The sequence below is a fragment of the Danio rerio genome, chromosome 23 (genome assembly GCF_052040795.2).
Source record: "Danio rerio strain M-AB ecotype USA chromosome 23, GRCz13ab, whole genome shotgun sequence".
NCBI lineage: Eukaryota > Metazoa > Chordata > Actinopteri > Cypriniformes > Danionidae > Danio > Danio rerio.
Window position 1 is genome coordinate 357,501 of NC_141043.1, and position 25,000 is coordinate 382,500.

At 40.1% G+C, this 25,000-nt stretch overlaps 3 protein-coding genes across 17 annotated transcripts in view; 1 reads left to right on the forward strand and 2 right to left on the reverse strand.

The window, feature by feature from the left end:
* The window catches only part of anks1aa (ankyrin repeat and sterile alpha motif domain containing 1Aa), a 133,527-nt gene extending 129,638 nt beyond the window's left edge, over positions 1–3,889 (reverse strand). For all 13 annotated transcript variants that reach the window (XM_087306307.1, XM_087306306.1, XM_087306302.1 and 10 more), the window contains exon 1: positions 3,514–3,889. In XM_087306307.1, the coding sequence (XP_087162433.1) occupies positions 3,514–3,692 (179 nt within the window). In that variant the 5' untranslated portion in view covers positions 3,693–3,889. The remainder of the gene's footprint in view (positions 1–3,513) is intronic.
* Positions 3,890–6,000: 2,111 nt separating this feature from the next.
* taf11 (TAF11 RNA polymerase II, TATA box binding protein (TBP)-associated factor) lies at positions 6,001–10,434 on the forward strand. 3 transcript variants are annotated; one of them, XM_087305508.1, is made up of 6 exons: positions 6,001–6,349; positions 7,385–7,608; positions 7,695–7,840; positions 7,946–8,033; positions 9,556–9,652; positions 10,092–10,434. In XM_087305508.1, the coding sequence occupies exons 2-6, from the start codon at positions 7,450–7,452 to the stop codon at positions 10,220–10,222; spliced, it is 621 nt and encodes a 206-aa protein (XP_087161634.1). In that variant the 5' UTR covers positions 6,001–6,349; positions 7,385–7,449; the 3' UTR covers positions 10,223–10,434.
* Positions 10,435–16,962: 6,528 nt separating this feature from the next.
* The window catches only part of bltp3a (bridge-like lipid transfer protein family member 3A), a 33,230-nt gene continuing 25,192 nt past the window's right edge, over positions 16,963–25,000 (reverse strand). The window contains exons 14-21 of the mRNA XM_087306294.1: positions 24,212–25,000; positions 21,467–21,651; positions 20,880–21,022; positions 20,267–20,423; positions 18,871–19,148; positions 18,355–18,463; positions 18,018–18,091; positions 16,963–17,336 (exon numbers count right to left, since the gene is read on the reverse strand). The exon at positions 24,212–25,000 is cut by the window's right edge and continues 437 nt beyond it. Of these exons, the coding sequence (XP_087162420.1) occupies positions 17,226–17,336; positions 18,018–18,091; positions 18,355–18,463; positions 18,871–19,148; positions 20,267–20,423; positions 20,880–21,022; positions 21,467–21,651; positions 24,212–25,000 (1,846 nt within the window). The 3' untranslated portion in view covers positions 16,963–17,225. The remainder of the gene's footprint in view (positions 17,337–18,017; positions 18,092–18,354; positions 18,464–18,870; positions 19,149–20,266; positions 20,424–20,879; positions 21,023–21,466; positions 21,652–24,211) is intronic.

Here is a 25,000-nt window from a genome sequence, read left to right on the forward strand (position 1 = left end):
AAAGGCTTCACTAGGGTAATTAGGGTAAAGTTAGGGTAATTAGGCAAGTCATTGTATAACAGTGGTTTGTTCTGGAGACAATCCAACACTAATATTGCTGAAGGGGTGAATAATATTGAGCTTAACATGACTTTAACACTATTAAACACTGCTTTTATTCCTGCCCAAATAAAACTAATCAGACTTTCTCCAGAAGAACAAACATTAGAGGAAACACTGTGAACAACTCCTCAATCTGAGAAACAGCATCTGGGGAACAAAATCACAGTAAGGTGAATAATTGTGACGTGAACGGTACACTCAAGCAGAGTAAGTCACACTCACAGCACAAAAGACTATTGACATTCTCATTAGAGACAGCACTGAAGAGCTGCATGCAAACACAGCACTCCCCTTAACACCTGCCAATAACTCCGACTCTGCTGAGTAAATACAGATTGATGCTCTTAAAGATCTCTGGACGAGGACAGACAGAGCGCTCTTTTCTTCCTCTCCTCCTCCTGTTGGCAGCGTTTCCAGCCGATCATCCATTTATTTTCCTCTTCTGACACACACACACACACACACACACACACACACACACACACACACACACACACACACACCGGACACAAAGACATCTGCCTGAGCAAAAGCTGTGCATGATGAATGAATGGCCTGATATCTGGACTTCATAGTTTGTTTTGTTTTTAAATGGCATGGATAATAAGCCCAAGGTATAAACACTTTCCAATGCAAATTAATATTGTACACTGTATGCCAAGCTTATCTTCTAAAAGATAATAAAAAAGTAGTTATAATAAATATAATAAAATAACAATAACAATGAGTAAATAAATAAATGAATAATATAAGACAGAAGAAATTCATTCATTTTCCTTCTGCTTAGTCTCTATTTCAGAGGTCGCCAGAGCGGAATGAACCGCCAACTATTCCAGCATATGTTTTACACAGTGGATACCCTTCTAGCTGCAATCCATTACTGTGAAACACCCAAACACACTCATTCACACACACACACTCATACACTACAGCCAGTGTAGTTGATCAGTTCCCCTATAGCGCATGTGTTTGGACTGTGGGGGAAACCGGAGCACCCGGAGGAAACCCACGCCAACACGGGGAGAACATGCAAACTCCACACAGAAACACACACTGACCCAGCCGAGACTCAAACCAGAGACCTTCTGGCTGTAAGTCCCCCCTCACAAATCTCTTTTGAATTCATATTTTTACCAAATTTTAAAAAGAGGAAAAATCAAGAGAAACATAAAAAAAATTGGGAAAAATTAAGTTTATTTTGCAATGTTCAGCTTGAATTTAATCAATCATATTATCTTTCAATTTCTAAATATGTCTGGTGACTAAAATCTTATTGTAATAAATATATCTGTTAAATAAATCTGTTCTGTTTAAATGCACTAGAATACACTGCCTATATTCACTGAGAAATGGAGAAACATTCATTTTCAAAATGGGCTGTACTCAATTATGCTGAGCGCTGAATATTGTCTGTTTATTAAATTCATTTTCTGATTATGTGCATTTTTATTTTTTTTAAAAGAAGAAATAAATAGACAAAATACGAGGAGGACATGCCAAAATGAATGTGCACTGAATGTGCTTTAAGAATAAATCAGATATGTTAAGTCTCTCACCAAGTCTATATCAAATTGATCAAAAGTACAGTAAACATCAATATTAGCTAAATTAACATCTAACCATTTTCTGTGGAAATACATGAGCACTGCATATATAAGGTCACAAGCAATTTATAAGCATTTAACTACACATGTATGCCTTTATATGTGACAAAAGACCCTTTAATTTCAATTTAAAGTAAACAAATCTTTCTAAAAACAAATCCGACTGAGCACAAAGCTTGAAACACAGACACTACACCTACTAAACTGAAAACACTTCTACATATCAAGCCAGACCTCCAACTCTCAGCACACACAACCCAAACGTCTGTCTAAATCTTCAAAGATCAGACATGAAAACACACGCTCAGCGCACAGGACAGCTCATTCACGGAGAAATCTCTTATTCACTGCACTTATATGATATGCAAAATAAATCAGCAGTCATTCTGGCGACTCAAGTGCACGCAGATGTGATCAGCTCAACAATCACACACTGAGAAAAATCTACATTCACACACACACACACACTTTACACATTTAAATGTCCGTGTAAATCACATCCAGCAGGAATGTACAGTGTGTCAGTATTACGACACTGCTGTGTTTTGCTTTGCAACAGCAGAGATGATGGCGCAGTTACTCACACGATCATGATATAAAGAGGAACATCATCATGTTTACATCAAGAAAAACACACTTCCCTTTGCTTTTTTAACAAAACTGCATGCATTTACACACGTTTATCAACCATGAATTCTGTTCTCCACACTAACATTTTTATTTCATCATAAGAAATTCAAACATCCTGGATGAAAATGTCAGTCACACTAGCTGTGTGTAAATCAGCCGGTGTTGATGCGCATGTTAAATCCCCATAAAAATCTAAATTTAATAAAAAATATCATTAGAGTTGGAACTAGGGCTGTCAACACACTGGAATTCGATTCCAGTCGGTACTGACATTTTTAAAACCTCCATTTCCTGCTAACATTTAATCGTGCATTCTCAACCAGCGCTGATTTGCCATTGTGTTCACGTGCTCAACAGAACTGACTGTGATTGGCTGTGAAGGTCATCAGTTCACTAAACTCACCGCTGTTAACCACAGATGCAGGGACACTAGAGCGTTTTAGAGCCGCCATTCATCAGCGGATCGCACGTGTGTCAGCTTATAGACAAACCAGCTGATCAACGTGACTTTGAAACACATATAAGCTCAATACAAACCCGTGACCATTACGCTTGTGTCTTTTAAAGCAGCATGCTCGTGATCTTAAACATTCACACACAGCACAGCTCATTACTGTCAGTTCCATAGCAGTGGACCAATTAGAAGAGCTCGGAGGCGGGGCAACCGCTGTGAGCTTCTGTTTATAATAGAAAGTTGGCATGACAACTGTTTTATTCACCGTTATATCATGGCAGAGGCGCTCATTGAGCCTTTGTCCAGAATATCTTGAGCATTTTGGAGAGGATAAACATTCTGTGTACCCTTCCGTGATGTTGTTGTGTCCTGCGACATGTCCATTTCTGGCACAATTCACACTCCATAATTTGCATCCACACATTTTATTTCATTAAATACTCCGGACTGGCTAATCTAAAACCAACATACACCACAATATACACCCCCTACAGTTATTATTGTGAATTATTCTTCATAATAAGCAGCCTTTTGTGACAGCAATCCCTGCTGCAGATAAACACCGCGTTTTAAACCTTTCCGTGATGTCGTATCGTGCGAAATGTCCATTTTTGGCACAGTTTGCACTCCATAATCTGCGTCCACACATAAAATCCTCGCTAATTTCGTGAAACACCGCTGTAGAGTGAAGCGTGTGGGTCTCCAGCACGGGTTTTCTCTTACCTGAGCAGACTGGAGAGCGTGTGGGAAGAGCTGTGTCCGCCAGTACCGACATTCCCGGAGGATCCCGCTCCACCGGCGGAGCCCGACCCGGCCGACTGCCGCTTCCCGGACAGGAGCTTCTCAACGGCGGCCAGATTCCCAGTGCGCGCCGCCTCCAGCAGCTCCTGCTCCTTCCCCATCCCTCGGCGGAGAGGCAGACGATCACACGGACACACGGATCCACCGCAGCCCCAAACCACATCCACCCGCGGCTCGACGCGTTTTATCCGCTGGTGAGCTCCGGTGCAGCAGCGGCGGCTCCGTCTGGATTCTTCCCGCTCCAAGCGCCTCAGCTCCGGGGAAACTTTCTCTCCCAGCGCCCGCACAAACTTCCTCTGGCTCCGCTCGACACGTCACTTCCTGACGGGCGCGCTCCTTGGTGACGTCGCGCGAGAATTATAATTATTATGCACAATCATTTAATTACACTAATGACGCATTTAGGGGATTGAAATCGATTATGTGTAAAGTCCAGAAGGGATACAGCTGCGGATTCTCACATCAATACAGCACCGTACAACAATCATCAATATTTCTACATCACTGTGAGGGGGGGATGTTAATGAAATACAACTAAATGGATAATTTAATAATTAAATGAATAATACTCGGTATATTTACTGTTTTACATTATTTTGGAGGGTTGGGGTAATGGTAGATGTTAATAAAATACAATTGAATGGGTAATTTAATAAATAATAGGTGTAATGCTCGGTATAATTATTGTTTTACATTACTGTGAGGGTTGGTGTAGGGGTGGACATTAATAAAGACAATTAATAAACAATTTAATAAATAATATCACTAATTCTGAGCCATATATCTCTTCAAGCTTTATGTGGAGTATCCTGATATTAGCACAAGAAGAATCTGTGACTGTTTTCCGGGATTTGTGGAATAATTACAGCCTTTTTCAGGAGTTTCTTTAAAGTGAATCACTATAATGAAGAGCAGAGATGTGCACTTTTTAATATTATTGCATATCTTTTTCTACTCAAGATAATAATACTGTAATTATGTTTATTTTAGTGTTTTATTTACTTTTGTTTCATCTATATTTTATTGTTAATTTTAAACTGATTCGTCTGTTTGAACGTAATGTCCATTTACTGATTTATTTATTATTCATTCATTCTTTTATGTTCCTTTGCCTTAGTCACTTTATTCATCAGGGGTCGCCACAGCGGAATGAACCACCAATGATTCCAGCATATGTTTTACACAACGGATGCCTTTACAGCTGCAACCCATCACTGGAAATTATCCATACACACTCATTCACACACATTTTTTAATAAAAATAACACTGGGTATAATTACTGTTTACACAATATTGTATACATTATATCAGTTCCCCTATAGCGCATGTGTTTGGACTGTGGGGGAAACCGGAGCACCCGGAGGAAACCCACGCCAACACGGGGAGAACATGCAAACTCCACACAGAAACACCAACTGACCCAGCCGAGACTCAAACCAGCAACCTTTTTGCTGTGAGGCCACAGTTCGTATGAATTATGCGTATTATTATTGTTATTAATAGTGCCTTGAAAATTAGGTTTCAAGTAGTCAAAATCATTTTAATCAATTTTAAAATAAAAGAAACAATTTGACTCAATTAATCTGACCATGCTAAAATAATCAGTGCAAATATCTATTATTTGCATTGTATATATTAAATTATATTTAATATTAAAATGAAACAAATAAGTAATTAATATTTGATTAAAATAAATAAATAAATGGGCAATATATTCAAACAAACAAATCAGTGAAAAATAAAAAAAATACATTTACTCAAGTTAATAAAATACAAAAGTAAACAAATACTCCTTATGGACATTTTAGGTACATATCGTTTAGTTGAAATGGGATAATTTGAAATAACATCATTAATTAGCCTATTATTATTATTATTATTTAAAATATAAGCATAAAATTTTAACTATATGCAAGGGGTACATTTAAATAATTTAATGTGATTTAATCATTTGTGAATATCTATCAAATAAATATATAATTATGAATAATTAAAGGGTTTCTGCAATTAAACTAAAAGCTTGAGTGAATTTTGATGGATTAAATCAGTTATTAGTCCCTGTTTGTTTGTTTGTTTGTTTGTTTGTTTGTAACTGTAAGCACAGTGTTTATGTTTCAACTATTTATAATGTTTAAAGTGGCTGACAATAATAAATATTCGTATTAATAGGAATTAATCTGCCTTGTTTTTGAACTGTGCAGAGCTGCTTCATTGGGCCTACTACACTTCTGCATTTCAGTACTGCTCCTTATGGTGGTTCTTGAAGAGACATTTTTTCTGAGGTGGTCCTTGATGAAAGAAATCTGAGAACCGCTGCTTTAATGTATAGTATTGTGCGCCACCAAGTGTTTGACGTGGCTGTGCACGCTTGTGCGGACTCTTATTTTGTAGTTTAACCGGATATGCTCGTGTTTACTTTGTCGGTCTGAGGCGCTCGTCAGAGAACACTCGTTGGATTTTTGTGTTTTTAAACATTATTTTCAACGCGGTTGTCGGTCTTAGGTATGTTTTGATTTTTTTTATGAATTCACGGTTTTATTTTGTCTAACAAGTGTTAAATCCGGCCCCAAATACACATAGCATCGTAAGTTACGATGATCGTTAAGTTACCGTTTTCACCTAAAGTAAACTATCATTACATTGAAGATGACCGAGTGTAACGTTAATACAGCTAATGCACATTAGATAGAGCCCTGTTTAATCGCGTTGTTTACGATCAATAACAATGATATATGGGGACTTAATGGATATTTAGAGGTAAAGTAGGTTTTATATCCGCACACTGGTGCATTTAGCAGTCTCTATATTGTTTAGCATGTTACTCTGAATATTGGATCTGAATTAGCATGCAAGTATGACTTGTAAACAAAATTAACACTGTCTAATTGACTGTGAACAATGCTGTACTTTGATAGTCATTTGCTGCTAATATCATTTCCCTATTTACAATACTTTTCTGACATTATATTGAGGAGAATGTCTGAATATCAGAATATACAACCAACTTCACCTCTATATGTTTTATAGAAGACACAGACTAAATTATAAACAGTAATGACAGTATTGACATTGTAAGCAACAGTTCACCCTAAAATTACAATTCTGTCATCATTTACTCTTGCTTTACTTGTTTTAAACCTTTATGAGTTTCTTTCTTCTGTTGAACACAAAAGAAGATGTTTTGAAGAATGCTAGAAGCCGGTAACCGCTGACTTCTGTAGGGTTTGTTTTTCCTATTATAAGTCAATGGTTGCCTGTTTACACATTTTTTCCCCTTAAATGTTCCTTAAATCTTTTTCTTAATTTTGTAAACCAACAACAAATTGCTCTCTCTTTTCAAAGATTGTATATTATATAATTAAATATTAAAATCAAATAAATAATCATTTGATTAGAATAATTAATTAAATACATGTGCATTAAAATTATATATGTATATATATATATATATATATATATATATATATATATATATAAACATTTTTTAAAAATTGTAATGAATGGTTGCTCTCTTTTTTTGTAATATGACAATTTGTTCTACATAATTGCTTTTTGTAATCTTTGTAATTTTTTTTTACATTCAATAGTATTCATCCAGAGTAATTCTTACAAAAAAAAAAAAATATATATATATATATATATATATATATATATATTGCAATCATGAAACACAAGCAAGGCTTCTTGAGATATTTTAGATATTTGGACTAGAAACAGACACTCTGAGTTAGAACAGTGTTATTGCAGTGCTCAGTTGTAATTGGATCAGGGACTCCCGCTCATGTGTTGCAGATAAACACACTACAGCAGTGTCCATTATTTCCACATTCCCTTTCCCTGATCCATCAGCTGAAATCATGGCAGACCCGGCCCGTGTGAAACCTGAAGCGGGCACATCGGTGGACAGACCCAAACCGGGCGAGGGGTCCAGTGAGGGTCCGGAGGGCAGCAGTAAGAGCTCTGACCCTGCTGCGGGACAGACTGCTGTAAAAGAGGAGGGCAAGACGCTCAGTCAGGTCTCTGCCTCTTCATTCTGCATCCTCAATGAATTCAGTTTCATTCTCATGCAAATAAATCAACCATGCATCACTGTGTTCCTCAGAGGCCTGCTGAAGATGCTGGTGATGAAGAGGAGGAGGGATCTTCATCTCTGCATCCTCCTCCTGCCAAAAAGCTGAAAGTGGAGCCGCACGACAAGAAGAAGGAGAAACGCCACAAAGTGGATGAAGACGAAATCCAGAAGATGCAGTGAGCTGTGTGTGTGTGTGTGTGTGTGTGTGTGTGTGTGTGTTGTGTGTGTGTGTGTGTAGCTGTAAACTGATAATAACACTAATAGACGTGTTTGTGTTTCAGAGTTTTAGTATCATCGTTCTCTGAAGAGCAGCTGAACCGCTATGAGATGTACAGGCGCTCGGCGTTCCCTAAGGCAGCTATTAAAAGAGTGAGTCTTTAAATTAAAAACAGGTCTTAAAAAGAATTCAGAGTTGATCAATCTGTTTAGAGAAAGTATTAAAGTCTTTTACAGCTGGTAAATATTGTGTCTGTTTGGATTATTCAGTGTGTGGCTGTCTGCCTAAGTTTAATTTGTGAATATTGGGCAACATGGTGTTGCAGTGGGTAGCATAATCGCCTCACAGTAAGAAGGTCACTGGTTTGAGTCTTAGCTGGGTCAGTTGGTGTTTCTGTGTGGAGTTTGCATGTTCTCCCCGTGTTGGCGTGGGTTTCCTCCAGGTGCTCCAGTCCAAACACATGCGCTATAGGGGAACTGATTGTAGTGTATGCGTGTGTGTGTGTGTGAATGAGTGTGTATGGATGTTTCCCAGTGATGGGTTGCTGAATACATATGCTGAAAAAGTTGGCGGTTCATTCCGCTGTGGCGAGCCCTGATTAATAAAGGGACAAAGCTGAAAAGAAAATGGCAGCATTGTTATTCCTGCAAGAAGGTCTCTGGTTTGAGTCTCGGCTGGTTCAGTTGGGGCTTCTGTGTGGAGTTTGCATGTTCTCCCGGCATTCGTGTGGGTTTTCTTCAGGTGCTCCGGTTTCCCCCACAGTCCAAACACACGCGCTATAGGGGAATTGGGTGGGCTAAATTGTATGTAATGTGAATGAGTGTGTAAGAGTGTTTCCCAGATATGGGTTGCAGCTGGAAGGGCATCCGCTGCGTAAAACATATGCTGGATAAGTTGTCGGTTCATTCCACTGTGGCGACCCCGGATTAATAAAGAGACTAAGCTGAAAAGAAACTGAATGTTATTCCTGCTGGTCTACAGGCGCCCCCTGCTGGAAGTCCATCAATTCTTTCATATTGAGTGTGAGTGATGCATTAGTTTAGGCACAGGCGTGTCATGTAGCATCATTTCACTGAAACAGATCATCATTTTTAATGATTCAGGCTGTTTTTATATCATTAACTGCCCACACTAATGTTGATTAAATCTTTGTGTGGATGATGATGAAAGAACAGTTGTAGCCTGTGATGGAGCAAATAAACAGATCACTCCCACCGTTCTGAATTATCTTGCATTGAAAAGCGAGTTAGCACCAGCTAAGACTCTTTAGTTATGCGTAACTGCACAGTCTGTGTTTGGTAACTATACTGTACGCTAAAATGTGCTCAATATTACTGGTTAGAACGAATCAATTCTTCAATCGAGAAGCGTTTTCTAGACAAGAATCAAACATTTTCAGAAATAATGAGTCAAAATGAAGTGAGTTTTTCATTAAAACAAGCAGAGTAATCTTGTGTCAAAAGGCAAAACAAGATTATTTCGCTCACTCCTTTGATTTGCAGACTGTTTTGCTTGTTTTAACTTCATTTTGACTCGTTTGTTTGTACAAGACGTGAGTTGAATGCACTATATACACCATTATACCTCAAAATAGCACAGAATAGTGCATGAGCGTGTGATTATCGATGCATCTTCTTTGTCTTGAAGTTAAACAGATTTCTTTCTGTCCTCCAGCTGATTCAGTCCATCACCGGATCATCGGTCTCTCAAAACGTGGTCATCGCCATGTCCGGAATCGCCAAAGTGTTTGCTGGAGAGATTGTTGAAGAAGGTTAGTGAGACGCTGCCCTGCAGACACTCTTATTTGTCTTGTTTCTAGTCCAAAAGCTAAAGCTCAAACTCTTCACCTCAATCTGTGTTCAGTAAATGTGCGGTAAGATATAATGTGGTCAGTTCAAACTAACCATCAAGACTTTCAGACAGTGTGAGACTGATAACGGCAGCCAGAGGAGAGAATACTGTCAGATTACCTGTCCTGCATTACACACACCTCACACACACACGCGGGAGTTCAGTTACTGATGCGCAGATGATATAACACATAGAGAAACACATATAAATGTGCACACCTTTACAAATATTCTTAATATTTAAAACGTTCACGTATTTAAGACGCTGATGTGCGTTAAACGCATCATTACAGTGTTGTGAAGAGCTCCATAACGCTCTGCTGATCGTCTCCGTGATGCATTTCTCTTGCTTGTCTTCAGCTCTGGATGTGTGTGAGAAGTGGGGGGACACTCCACCTCTGCAGCCCAAACACATGAGGGAAGCCGTGCGGAGACTGAAGAGCCGAGAGCAGATTCCCAGCTCCAAACACAAACACATCCTCTTCCACTGAACAGCATCACGGAGAAACAGGACTGGACATCTCTCCGCTGTAAACAGTAACCATGTAGAAAAGAGTATTTGTTTTATTATTATTATTATTATGAGATACTTTGTTGCCTAATGTTGGTTTAGTTTTGATGCCGTGTGTGTTTTGGAAAGCACATCTAATGTTATCTCCTCATGTTTTGATGAAAGAATGTGAAATTAAATGTTTGTACTAAACCCTGCAGTTCTTCACTCTTATTAGGATGAGGATTATTAGGACTGGGTGAAGCACAGTCAGACTAAAAGGCAGCAAACATAAAGACATCAGGCAAAGAAAAGGAATCAGATGTCGGGTGGAGTGCGGCGTGTCCCACCCTACATGATGTCACGCGACTCAGAACAAGCAGTGGTGTAATACAGTGGTGGGAGTCGCTTGGTGATTTAAAAAACTGAAATAAATGTTACTGAACTATTAGGATGACCATATTTTATCCATAACCTACAGAAGATACAAATAGCCGTTTTTAATAGTAAACAACAACATGCAAAAGATCAGCCCTCAGCCTTTACATGATCTTCACAGGATCAGTGTGTTTACATTAGATCATCCACACAGCACTCGCGTCAGCTGCAGCAGATTTTACAGCACCGCGATAAACTTTCTGACACCTTTATGGCACTGGAGTACATTAAAAATAACTACAGACCACAACTGAATCTCTGAGGATGATCTCTGAGTGCCGGTCTCCAAATTTAAACCAAGAATAGACTTGTGCTGAACACAGAGAGTGATATGCAATAAAAGCCCCGTCTACTCAATATTCAGTCTCAACTGAGAGCACATCAACACACTGAGATAAAAGCCTCGGCAGCTTCTGATTCACCATGACTTCTCAAGTCACCATGAGCCAGATGTTGCTGCATACTCTATTATGGTGAATGTTAGTGTTTCAGTAGTGTTGTGTGTGTGTGTGTGTGTCACCAATGGTTTGATGCTGAAATCTTGTGCGGTGTGTTGTTAGGAGCTAGGTACACACAGAACACACTCCGTTTGTATATGAACACTCAGAGTTCCAGCGGTTTCATGAACAACAGATTCTGGGACTTTTTAAAGCATTTATTTTAAATCAAGCACCTCCGCGCTTCACACTGCCAGCATATGCAGCGCCATGGAAGACCTCACTGTACCTAATATTTCACTCACACTTAATATTTACATTAAAATAGCAATGATCAGGGTACATTCGTTCATTTTCCTTCAGCTTAGTCCCTTATTTATCAGGGGTCACCACAGCGGAATGAACTGTCAACTGATCCAGCATATGTTTTACACAGCGGATGCCCTTCCTGATGCAATCCAGTACTGGGAAACACCCATACACACTCATTCACACACACACTCATACACTACGGCCAGTGTAGTTGATCAGTTCCCCTATAGCACATGTGTTTGGACTGTGGGGGGAGTTCTTGTGCAAGATGTAAGTGTAAGGTTTATAAATGAAGAATTTCTCGTTTGTTTTTGGTTCATTTTCTGAAAGCAGAACAGCACAAATGTTGAAATAACATCATAAACGTTAAACTCAAGCACCTCTGTTTGTTTTTAAGCTTTTCCCATGCCTTGAATTCACATGTGTGAAACTTGAAGCACTTTCAAGACTCATGGGAACCCAGAACACTTGGTTTTATCAAAACATGCAACAGTTGTTTGATAAAAGAAATGCATTTTTAACCTTTAAGAAACATTTTATTGATAATAATCATTGATCTTGACATTTTTCCACACAGTTATGGTTCACAGAACCAACAAAATATCAGCTTTGTTTGAATGTTTTGTTCCAGGTGGTGAGATAAAGCATGAGAGAAGACTAAAACACTGTAATGAAGCGATCACAGGTCAAAATAAACCTCAGAGAAGCAACACCATGAGGGAAAACCCCAACTCAGACTTACAGAAAACGTCCTGCAATCCTACATTTCCACACTTTCTGCTGCCCTAAACATTGATCTGCTCTAATTTACTATGACCTTTTACGTGAAGCTGCTTTGACACCATCTACATTGTAAAAGCGCTGTACAAATAAAAGTGAACTGAATTGAATTGATCTGGGCGACTAATCAGATTTTCTTCATCTCAGATGTTCTCTAGAAACTCGTTTTAACAGCTGTGTTTCCATCCTAACATGCAAATAGATGCAAATTATGCGCAAAACTGCAATATTGCTTAAAATATCCGTGAATAAATGTTAGCGGTTAAAAACTAAACCACATCACGCATACTGATGAAGCTCAGAGTTTATCTGCATTTATTCTCATCAAATAAAACCTTTTATCCTGGTAATTATGCGCATATGTTTTATAAGAATGTTTTCCAAATTTATAGACATCTTGGCATCTACATGAAGCACATTTTACGTTATAAGTTTATTTATAAGCTAATTTCAGAGGATCTCGTGCTTATGATTGACCACAGCCGGTCCCTCATTATCCTGTTCATGATTGACCAATCAGACGATCCCTAAGTCACTACAAATACCCTGAGCTCCATATCACAGCCATCTTGGTTTTGAAGAATCCCCCCTTCCACCCCTACAGTTTATGTGCATTTTTATTTTTATCAAATACAACCTTTTATCCTACTAGTTGTGCACATGTTTTTATGCACGTTTTCCAAGTTTATAGACATCTATATTAAGCTGTTTTTGCACAATAATCATTGCTGGATGGAAACACAGCTACTGCAGATTCACATTAGTTGATGAATCTGATGTTAATCTTCAAGTTGGTGTTAAAATGACCGACTTTGGTATCTAATCTGAGCAGATCTGTTCTGAAACATTAAACTAGTGTGAGCATTACTGAGAAATATTAACTAAACAATCATCCAACAAATCATTCAGTTCATCAGCGCACACACACACACACACGTCAATTTAGTACCAAACACACAGTTAAAAACAGCACAGTTAGTCAAATCAGAACAAACAGCACTCGCTCTGATCCCTCATCTACAGTTAAAGTCCTCAAATAAAGCTTCCACATTAATGATGATGATGATGATGATGATGATGATGATGCACTTGTGAGAGAATTCAAGTAAACTCATGCATAACACACAGAGGTCGTTTTCTTCCATGCACTGAATGAAGTTGTTTTTGTATTATTATTTCTACACTAACATCTACTGAGAATGTCTTCATACGACTGTAACCCACAGGAGTCTGGAAGACACAAGAGTCTAAATACACCAACAGAGAGAGGTTAGTGTATCTGAACGCTACACATTTGACTGACAGCTGAAGCACAGACACGCTCCAGGTCTTAAACACCTTCAAAATTAAAGCACCTCTACATTTAAAGCAATCACTTTGTCCCATTTGGATGCTTGCTGATAGATCGGTCCAGATGTGCACCGCAAACAGCGCTGTTCTCATCTACACACTCATACATCAAGAAGCATTTGTAGACGGGAATAAAATACTGTCTTGCTTTCAAAAATAATGATTCAAAATAAAGAGAGTTTCTCATTAAAACATGCAGAATAATCTGACAGTGGGGGAGGCGGAATAATCTTGTTTTTCCTTTTGACAAAAATGAATGTTAAAAAAATTATATAAAATAAAAAATAAAATAGAATAAAAAACTAAATTTAGTACAAATAAATAAAAAAAATTATAAAATAAAATAAATGTCCATTTCTGACACTGAGGAAAACCATCATGCTTTGGTGAATCAAAAACTGAGACACACACAAGCCATAAAAACAAAATCACAATGAAAAAATTATGATAACACAATTAAAAACTGGCCAAAGTTAATTACATTAACTAAGATTATTACATTATAGTCATAGCCATGAATGAAGCGATGACAATTATAACTAAAAAAGCCTAAATTAAAAGAGAAGCTCAAGTTTTTTTAAGATGACCTGAAAGATGTATTGACTGATGTTACAACAAAAATCAAAGTTATGAACTAAAATAAAGTCAGCTTTTAACAATTTTAACAAAATGACAAGTAAACAGAGACGTTAACTCAACGTGATCATCTCGTCTCACCTGTTACGTATGACTTTTATTAACTCATCGATGATTTACCAAAGTGTGATTTGTTTTACTGCATTGTGGAAATGGACATCCGGGATGCTCACTTGTGACTAGTTTTCAATTTATAAAGCACAATCAATAAAATTAAACTTCTGATATGTGTTATTTTCCAAAAAAACAAACTAAAACAACTCTAAAAATCCTTCTCTCCAACATTGCTTAGTAAAAAACATTAAAACACATCGCCTCAGAGCAAATCAATACTAACACACACTAGTTTTCCTCTACACACGAGTCTCAGAGTTGATGTAGTGTAACAGACTGCAGGAATACTGTCAATCAAAGAACTCTGAGGACAACACAACACATCTGGAGCTGTCTGAAGGCGTCAGACGACACACAGGTCAGTAATACTGAAGAAATGTGCGCAGCGGCTCATATGGCACTGATGCTCAGACATCTGTACACAAGCAGAGTTTAACCACCGGTGGGTTATAGTTACCAGACTATAGTACCACAGTAAACCTCAGAGGACGGCTGATCTTCACCACTGAGACAGTGCAGCAACAGCAATTCAGGAACACACACACACACACACATGCATGCACGCTAACACACGTACACACTCATGCTCACACATAAACATGCATACGCACACACACAAACACACGCATACATACACACTCACGTATACACACACTCGCACAAATGCAGGAACATTGTGATGTCTTGATCTGCAGACATGTCTTGACTATGGTGCAGTCACTACATCCACAGCTCTCTCCTGAAGCCTGTCCTCTGCTCTTGCCCTCCGCCAGCACTGCTTTACCCTTCAGATCAGGGGTTTACCAGCCACAGCAGTGATATGAAGTGTTCAGCTCACACTCTCAGCACTAATAACCCTGCTGAATCTGCGTTTCTCCATCCTGATATATTCCAGCTGGACACACTGTGGAGTGGCTCATCACAGTGAGCAGCGTCTCCAACAGCAGAGTTATCAGTGGAGCACCTTCAGTGTCTATACAGTCAGCTCACTGGGCTTTAGAACACAGCCCGTGCGTCTAGCAGCACTACGAGGACAACACTCGCACACGTCTACGACATCTGACAGCTTCACAGAGTCTTGAGAACAATAAAGAGTAATGTGCAAGAAGCTCACCGACCAAAAGCGGGCAGTGAAAGAGAGATAGAGAGAGAGTGTGTGTGTGTGTGTGTGTGTGTGTTTTATTTCTGACCTCAGATCAGACCTGTCACAATGAAAGTCTACTATACAGGAAGACTGAGGAGGATCATTAAAGGAACACTGCAGGAACACGGCTCATTTTACAGCTCTCCTACAGTTCAATCGTAATATGATAATGATAATTGTATTAATTACAAAACAAATGACATTTAATTAATGACTAAAAGGTGTAATAAAGTCAATGCTTTGAGGGATATTTAGTGTATTTTGACCTATAGTATCCTCTGATTATTATTTCAGAGGTTTCTCTACACTGTATAATATATATCCATGTCCATTCTGTATTTTGTCATTCATATTTTCATTTTTCTCCATTTGCGATGTCGTTTAATGATTGTTTTTTTCATGCATAAGCTAATTGACACAATTATGCATCCATAATTTATATGATCTATTATTTTCATTATTAACATTATTATTTACCTTTCACCTTTATCATGATAGGACAGTAGAGATTTCAGACAGGAAAGCATTGGGAGCAGAGAGAGGGGAAGGATCGGGATAGACCTCGAGCAGAGAGCACGTCAGTGCTATATGTTGGTGCACAATACCACTAGCCTACTGGCGCAGACAAAATTTGACCATATTTAATTCATTCAGCCAATCAATGAATCTAGTTGAAGCACTTTTAGCTTAGCATAAATAATTGAATCGGATTAGACCATTAGCATCTCTCTCAAAAAACATCATTAAAATTAATAAGGTGATTTGTAAAATGAGCCTATTTCCCTAAAAAGTGCTCCTAGTGCTCCTTTAAGGCAGTGTTTCCCAGCCTTGTTCCTGGAGGCACACCAACACCTATTGTGGATGTCTGCCTTATCTGAGCCATTAGCTGCGTCCCAAATCGCATACTTGTGCACTATTCTACGCCATTTTGTAGTATGAATAGTGTAAGTAGTGTGTTCACACTGAAAACTCTAATAATAATAAGTGCACTTTAATTACCCGGATGATGCACTCATTCAGCCGCTAAAGTGAAGTGTGTAGTGATGGACACGTCACGCACTCAACCACCGCAGGTTTGCTCACGTAGCGGAAGAGGCGGAGCTATCGGGCGCACATGTTGGATAACTTTATTTATTTTGGATGTTGAGAGCAAAATTCTCCTACGAGAGTGATTATAGCGCCTCCTGATGGTGAATGCGGTTATACTCACAGCAGGTATTATTTGATAATTCTGTTGTTTATTTCACTGATTTGGCGACCGTCAAACATCATCAGGGAAACGGTTTGAATTTCCGCTTAGTAAAAAAACATTAGTGTGCCATTTGGGACGCCACTACATACATGTACTGTACTGTTGAGTGTGTAAGTGCATAAGTACATAGTGCATGAGTGTATAGTGTGCCATTTGGGACGCAGCCATTATCTTCAGGTTTTGGTCTCCTCTGATGTCCTGATGAGCTGATTCAGGTGTGTTTGATTAGGGAGAGATTAAACATGTGTGAGGCAATGCAGTGGCGCAGTAGGTAGTGCTGTCGCCTCACAGCAAGAAGGTCTCTGATTCACGCCTCGGCTGGGTCAGTTGGTGGTTCTTTGTGGAGTTTTGGAGGTTGAAAATGTTTACTGTTAATGTGCCTTCGGGAACAGGGTTGGGAAACACTGCTTTAAGGTGCGGGAAGGGATGGATGAGAACTTTCTAGTCAGCAAACGCATATGTGTCTTGTTCTTATTTACAAGATTATTTTCCTCCTGTGCCGCAGTGAGACTGACGTCTGCGTTTTTCCCTTTGCTCCTCATCATAAGGTGAAGGACGGGTTGTGTTTTCTGACTTCCTGAAGCAGACGCTCACGCTCACACACAGCTTTATCCAGAGCCGACTGAACGTCAGCGAGTCTGGCCTCCAGAGACTGAAACAGAGAAACAGAAATGCTTTGAAACTTGTGTTCAATTCCATTAAATCAAACAGGTCAGGTGTGAACAAACCCTCAGAGGAGATTTAACAGCAGGTGCATTTAATACACCTTCATTCATGAATAATTAAGGAGGTCTAGGCTTCAGATGTGTAACTAAAATATCAAATGGCGCTGTCGGCATGCAAGAGTCTTCTCATGTTCTTGAGTGAAATCGTAGCACTGGGAAAATCACGATCTCGACCACTGATTCACAGCTAGATTTGATGCTGAAACTGTGTGTTGTGCAGCCCTAATGAACAGTTCTTCCTGACCCTCTGACAATACACTGAAAATAAATCAGTCGAGAGATTGAGGGAAAGCTGGTTTACACGTTCAGACTTTGACATTCAGTAAAACAGTTGAATATAAATGAATAATAATATTAGTGTGGTGCTGTTATGAGTTATGAGACGATATTGTTGAGTATTGTGTGTGAAATCGCATGACTTCAAGAGCTTTATGTCATTGACTGTCAGCAGTGTTGTAGTCTGATAGTCATTGGCTGATTGACCTGTTTAGAGTTTAACAACACTACTTCTCTGGGGTTACATTAAGGTGTAAGTGTGAATATAAAACCACTGTGATGAGTACGTTAATATCAGGATTAAACATGCGCATGGATAAATCATATCATACCTTGTTCTTCTCTCTGTCTCCAAAGCAGGATTGGTCGGCATTTTCTTTCTCAGCTCCTGATTGGCTCTGAGCTGCTGCATTCATAAGAGTGAAACAGAGATGATACACAAATACAGAAATAGAAATAAATCAATTAAATTAATTAAAAAACGTGTATATTTAAAGTTAAATATGATTCCACAATTTAATATTTGACAAATGCATTCAAATGGGTCCGGGTTATACCTGTTTTCATTATAATAATCTTATTAAACTTTCACATTCTAGTCAAATATGTGTTCTAGCTGAGCATATGGACCCTTTTGGTCAGTCTGTAACTCAAACCCAAAGCACTCACGTCTGAAACGCAGCACTCCATCATCCAGACGCTCCAATACTACATTATCCAGAGAGAAGAGCACCGGGACGGGCTGAGGAGCGGTCGGGTACACACGAGGACCATCATCCTGACACAAACACAATGATAAACACAAGATAACTACTGCAACATCATTCAGAACAGAACACAGTAGCCGGGATGTAATGATGGACTGAGAGTCGGCTGAACACTCAGTCAGAAGTGTGATCAAAACTGATGGAGATGCCCAACAAATCATGCAGAATCACATCGGTTAAGGTAGTGGGCGGAGCTATCATACTTAACCACGCCCCTCCAGTGTTAGTTTTGTCAACTAACAGAATTGGTGAGGGGGAGGAGTCTGTAATAACTCTCCTCAAACCCTTTCCCCCATCTTTCTGAATGACACGCCTACTTTACTACATCAATCAGCTTGCAGTAGATAAACAAGCCACGCCCACTGTTTACTCATTTAATATTCATACAATTTGAAGCATAACGGAGTGTTGCGCTCACCTTGAGAGTGACAGTGGTGTCCCGCAGGCAGACTCTGATGGGCTGGGGGTCTGCACTGAACTCATCCTCCAGGAAGGGCCCCAGCGTGTTCAATGTGGAGGCCAGCAGCTGAGCTCTGCACCCGCTCACACACACCTCCATGAAGCCCAGACTCTCAGACTGAGCGCAGTGTCTGCCCGCCGCAGGGCCCGACTCCAGTCTGAGGGACAGCACTGCTGGGGAACAAGAGGCAGAGCTGGGCCCTGGAGAACCAGCAGCAGTGGGGGACCACAAACCAGCTGAGAGAGAGAGAGACAGAGACATGATCTATCATTAAAATACCCATGATGCCAATCTCCCGTTCACCACATCCCAAAGCTGCTCTATTGGATTGAGCTCTGCTGACTGTGGTGGCCATTTGAGTACAGTGAACTCATCGTCATGTTCAGCAGTCTGAGATGATTGAGCTTTATGACATGCTGCGTTATCCTGCTGGAAGTAGCCATCAGAAGATGGAGACACTGTGCTCATAAAGGGATGGACATGGTCAGCAGCAATACTCAGGTAGGCTGTGGCGTTGATGCTCAATTGGTACTAATGGAGCCAAAGAAAATCTCCCCCACACCATTACACCACCACCACCAGCCTGAACCGCTGATACAAGGCAGGATGATCCATGCTTTCATGTTGTTGAGGTTAAATTGTGAGCCGAGCATTCTCTGTAAACCCTAGAGATGGTTGTGCGTGAAAATCCCAGTAGATCAGCAGTTTCTGAAATACTCAGAGCAGCCCGTCTGGCAGCAACAACCATGCCACGTTCAAAGTCTCTTAAATCCCCTTTCTTCCCCATTCTGATGCTCGCTTTGACCTGCAGCAGATCCTCTTGACCATGTCTACATGCAGAAATGCAGTGAGCTGCTGCCATGTGATTGGCTGATTACACATTTGGTTAACAAGCAGCTGGACAGGTGTACCTAATAAAGTGGCCGGTGAGTGTGTATTGTCTATATTCACTGAGAAATTTAAATAAAAAGTACTGATTTTCATTTTTGCTGAGCACTGTATTATTTTATTCACTCTTTATGTAATCTGCAATACTTGACAAGTCATGCCAATAAAGCTCATTAATAAAGAACTGAGAGATGAAGAGGTTAACATGTGGACAGAGAGTTACCATAGTATTAAAGACAAGTTAATTATATATTTTAGTCACTTAGACAGTTTAACACACAGCTTTAGGAGCAGATTATATCCTGTGAGACATGACTTTAGTAGTTTTAGATGCACTTCATACTCAGAGAGGGAAAGGATACCATTAGCACCATGGGCACGCACATCATTCATGGTTTAATAGCATGCATTTAGGTTTGCAGATTTACAATACATTTTCAGTAATGAGCATATTAAACATCCAAACCTTGTGTCAGTGTCAGTCCCGCCAGCAGGTCTGAGATCTTATGGTTTCCATGTTGTTTGGGCAGAATATCCTGTGATTCCAGCGCCAGAACCGCATTTTCTCCACGCATCTCCATCAGACAACACATCCGGCTCAGACACACACTCAGCACAGAAGCCTGAACAGTTCAAGAGTTTGATTTTAGTCACTACAATCATACAGCTGAAGTCTGAATTATTAGCCCTGCTGTATATTTTCCCCCAATTTCTGTTTAAGATTTCTTCAACACATCTCTAATCATAACAGTGTTAATAACTCATCTCTAATAGCTGATGTGTTTCCTCTTCATCATGATGACAGTAAATAATATTAGACTAGATATTCTTCAAGACACTAGTGTTCAGCTTACAGTGACATGTAAAGGCTTCACTAGGGTAATTAGGGTAAAGTTAGGGTAATTAGGCAAGTCATTGTATAACAGTGGTTTGTTCTGGAGACAATCCAACACTAATATTGCTGAAGGGGTGAATAATATTGAGCTTAACATGACTTTAACACTATTAAACACTGCTTTTATTCTAGCCCAAATAAAACATGTAAGACTTTCTCCAGAAGATCCTAGTGTGAAACTCACCATATCTTGTGCGATGTCTTCAGTGCTCTGGGACAGAGAGCTGCTGAGTTCTGCTGATGATCCTTCAGTTCCCGCAGCAGGACTAACACACCTGCCTGAACCCACACCTGTACCATTGGGACGCAGAGACTCCACACCAGACTCTGAATGACAACAATAACATATGCATGACTTAAAGAGCACCTAAAATGCAGTGAGTGTGTGTTGATGCTTCTGTCAGTCTATGTGACTCCACATCTATAATCCTCTTAGTCTATGCTGACATGATCTTCAGCAGCTCAAACACTCTAATGGCTAATGGACAGACGGCTGCTTCTCACTCAGGCCTGCTGTTTATGCTAATGAGATGGAGAGATGGGCACTAGTGGGCGGGGCTTTCCCCCTCTGATGACACGTACAAAGGGAGAATGTCAATCAAAGTGTTTCTGCATCAAGAACAAACACAATTAACTCATGATCAGCATTAGAGACCGCTGCTGGAGATATATACACACACACACACACACACACACTGCTGACACTGGGATTTCTATATAATAGGTGCCCTTTAATAACATTATATATATTTATATTTAAAATACAAATACCAGAATCCATGAGGATGACGAAGTTTTCACTCATGTCACTGTCAACAGATACACCGTCGTCCGCCAAACTGCCCTCTAAAATGGCACTGTCGCAGGAATTCTGGGAAGGCGAGTGTTTCATGGTCTGAAGCCGCAGACTGCCCATGATGGAGGGACTGGACTCCTCTGAACGCAAACTCTGATCCCTGAAAAACCCAAATCAATTATTAATTGTAATAATGTAAATTATGTGTAGTTATGTGTAATTAAAGAGATCAATTACCCAAAAATTACAATCTACACTATTTACTCTCCCTCAAGTGGTATAAACCTTCATGAGTTTCTTTAATCCAGGGGTCACCAAACTTGTTCCTGGAGGGCTGGTGTCATGCAGATTTACCTCCAACCCTAATCAAACACACCTGAACAAGCCAATCAAGCTCTTACTGGGTAAACTTAGACCACCCAGGCAGGTGTTTTGAGGCAAGTTGGAGCTAAACCCTGCAGGGACACCAGCCCTCCAGGACACCGAGATTGGTGACCCCTGCTTTTATCTGTTGAACACAAAAGAAGATACTTTGAAAAATGCTATGATCCGGTAACTATTGACTTGCATAGCAGGAAAAACAAAGACTATTGAAGTCAATGGTTACAGCATTCTTCAAAATATCTTCTTTAGTGTTCAACAGGAAAAAGACGCTTATAAATGATTGAAGCAAGTAAAGGCTGAGTATATGATGACAGAGGTTTCATTTGTGTGTGTGTGTGTGTGTGTGTGTGTCAGTAGTTTTGACGTTTAGCTGGTGGGTCAAAATCTGTTGTCCCCTTAAATGAGTTCAGCTTTCATGAAAAAATGAAAATAAACGATGATTATTTTTTCCTTATGCTGGGGTCATTTTAGAAAAAGTCACCAAGCTGGTTTAAGATGAAATCACTTTGTTTAGGGTGTTTTCTGTAGTTTAAATGCTGCCCGGGGTCATTTCTGACCTGTATGTCAGCAGGGTCAAAGGGTTTTAGTTCAATGGAAGTGCAGAAATCATTCATTCATTCACTTTCCTTCAGCTTAGTCGCTTATTCATCAGTGGTCGACACAGCTGCATGAACCGCCAACTATTCCAGCATATGTTTTACACAGTGGATGCCCTTCAAGCCGCAACCCAGCACAGGGAAACACACACACACACACACACACTCATACAGTACGGCCAGTGTAGTTGATCAGTTCCCCTATAGTGCATGTGTTTGGACTGTGGGGGAAACCGGAGCACCCGGAGGAAACCCACACCAACACGGGGAGAACATGCAAACTCCACTTTAACTAAAAAAAGAAAGAAAGTGGTATTATAAAAGTATTTAAAGAGTGAGACAAATAAAAGCAGCGTGCATGTTTATGTGTGCATGAATGATTCCTGTAAGACTACATGCTTGCAGCATACCATTGAGGAATGCGCAAAACACAGACATTGAGTAGAGTAGCCAGAAGCAGTGTCAGCTCCTCTCAATGATGGACTGTGTGTGTATGTGCTGCACGTGAGCCAGCAGACATGCAGAGACACAAACAATGCCTTGCTTCAAGCCTAACCACAAATTATACAGCGCTAGTTTGTCAGATGGAGCCAACGATTACCAACATATTTTTTTTAAAGGAGACTTATTCTGCCCCTTTTAACGATGTAAAATGCACCTGCGATGCAAAGGTGTCTAGAGAGTGTGTGTGTGTGTTTGAGCTGAGAACAGCACACAGATGATGTTCCCCAGCTCTCTGAAACTGACCCTTACAGGCTTTGATCCTAATTGTAGAGTTTTGGTGACTGTCGCTTTAAATGCAAATGAGATTCAGAAGAGGGCGGAGCAACAGACGGCTGTGCATCAGCATAGTGGCATATTCAAAAATCGAGACAAACAACTTTTGCTAATGAGAGAGAGATGGTTGCTAATGTGCAGGGCCACATCTTCCAAACGACTGACAAAGATACTCTGCAGAATGTTGGTAAAAGCAGCCATTGACTTCTATTGTATCTCAATGGCTGTGTTTGTCCAACATTCTTCTGAGTATCTTATTTTGTGCTCAACAGATGAAGAGAATGCATGAAATGTTAGAACTTTAGTGAGTTAATAGAGAGGAAATATTAATTATTGGGTGAATTATCCCTTTAACACTGCTGTTTGCAGGATCTAGTGCTTGTTGGACCTTTTAGACACCATAGACCAGGCATGTCCAAACTCGGTCCTGGAGGGCCGGTGTCCTGCAAAGTTTAGTTTTAACCCTAATCAGACACACCTGGGCTAGCTAATCAAGCTCTTACTAGGCTTTTCAGAAACATCCTTGAAGGTGTGTTGAGGCAAGTTGGAGCTAAAATCTGCAGAACACCAGCCCTCCAGGACCGAGTATGGTCACCCCTGCCATAGACCATTCACTTCTGCAGGATAGACTGTATTATTGGTCATCTTTTCAGGCCGGTGTATTGATTTTAGTCTTACTAATCCAATGTTTCCCAGTTGGAAAATCGTGTCTAATACAGTATTTTTCAATAGGGAGTTCCTCAGGGTTCAGTTCTGGGTCCATGTACTGTACTGTTCTACCCTGTAGTGTACTGTATATATGATGTACTGCCTTGAGTTTCACTGCTATGTGGATTATCCTCGATTATACACCACTGAAGTTCGTCTTCAAATGTAGATTTGAGTAACATCTGAGTATCACATTAGATAATCACAATCTTGTCTCAACCTCAAGACGTCCTTCAAGAAAGCAGATGCTCTTACTTGTTTTGAGGCGTGAAGAGTTTGTTCATGCCAGACCCTCGGCTCAGCATGCTGAAGGCATCTTTAGTGATGGACAATGCTCCTTTGGTTAAATCCAGGGAGGCGCTGAGGGCGTCTTTGGTGACCCCTGTAGTGGCGTTCAGTGCACTGGAAAAATCCCCCTCAATGCTGAAAGTAGAGCTGTGCCGGGACAATAACGCAGAGTTCCCAGGGGAAACCGGAGGAGTTGTAGGAGCAACACTTCCATCCTCATCATCATCGTGTGGAGTTTGATCTACGGCTTCCTCCACGGCTTCACAGGCCTCCTCTACCGATCCCTCCTGCTCCTCATCTTCTGGATCCTCATTCCCAGGATCAGCACGGTGGGATGGTGAGAAATCAGATTCGGTCAGGCTGTTAGTGTCCGTTTCTCCTGGAGAATCAGCTTGTTGTTCTGGCTCGCACGTTGCGGGTGGAAGCAGCAAAGAAAGTTCAATGGCCTCCATCAGGATTGAGACACAAACCGATGGCGGATCTGATGACTTGTTTTTGGATTCACCTCGGGAATCCCTAGTCAAATCTTCGGCGAGCCTTCCAAGGTAGTCCTTCATCCTTAAAAGAGCTATAAACTGATAATGATTGAGCCACATTTTCACAGGAGTAATGGATTGGGCTAAAATATGAACTGATGCTGTTGGGGAATTGATTAGAGATTCTGTCTGCTGGGTTTTATTAGATATAAGGTCATTTGGAGCACATGAAAACTCCTGGCTAAATCTAGAAGGGGATTTTAAATCATCTTCTATACAA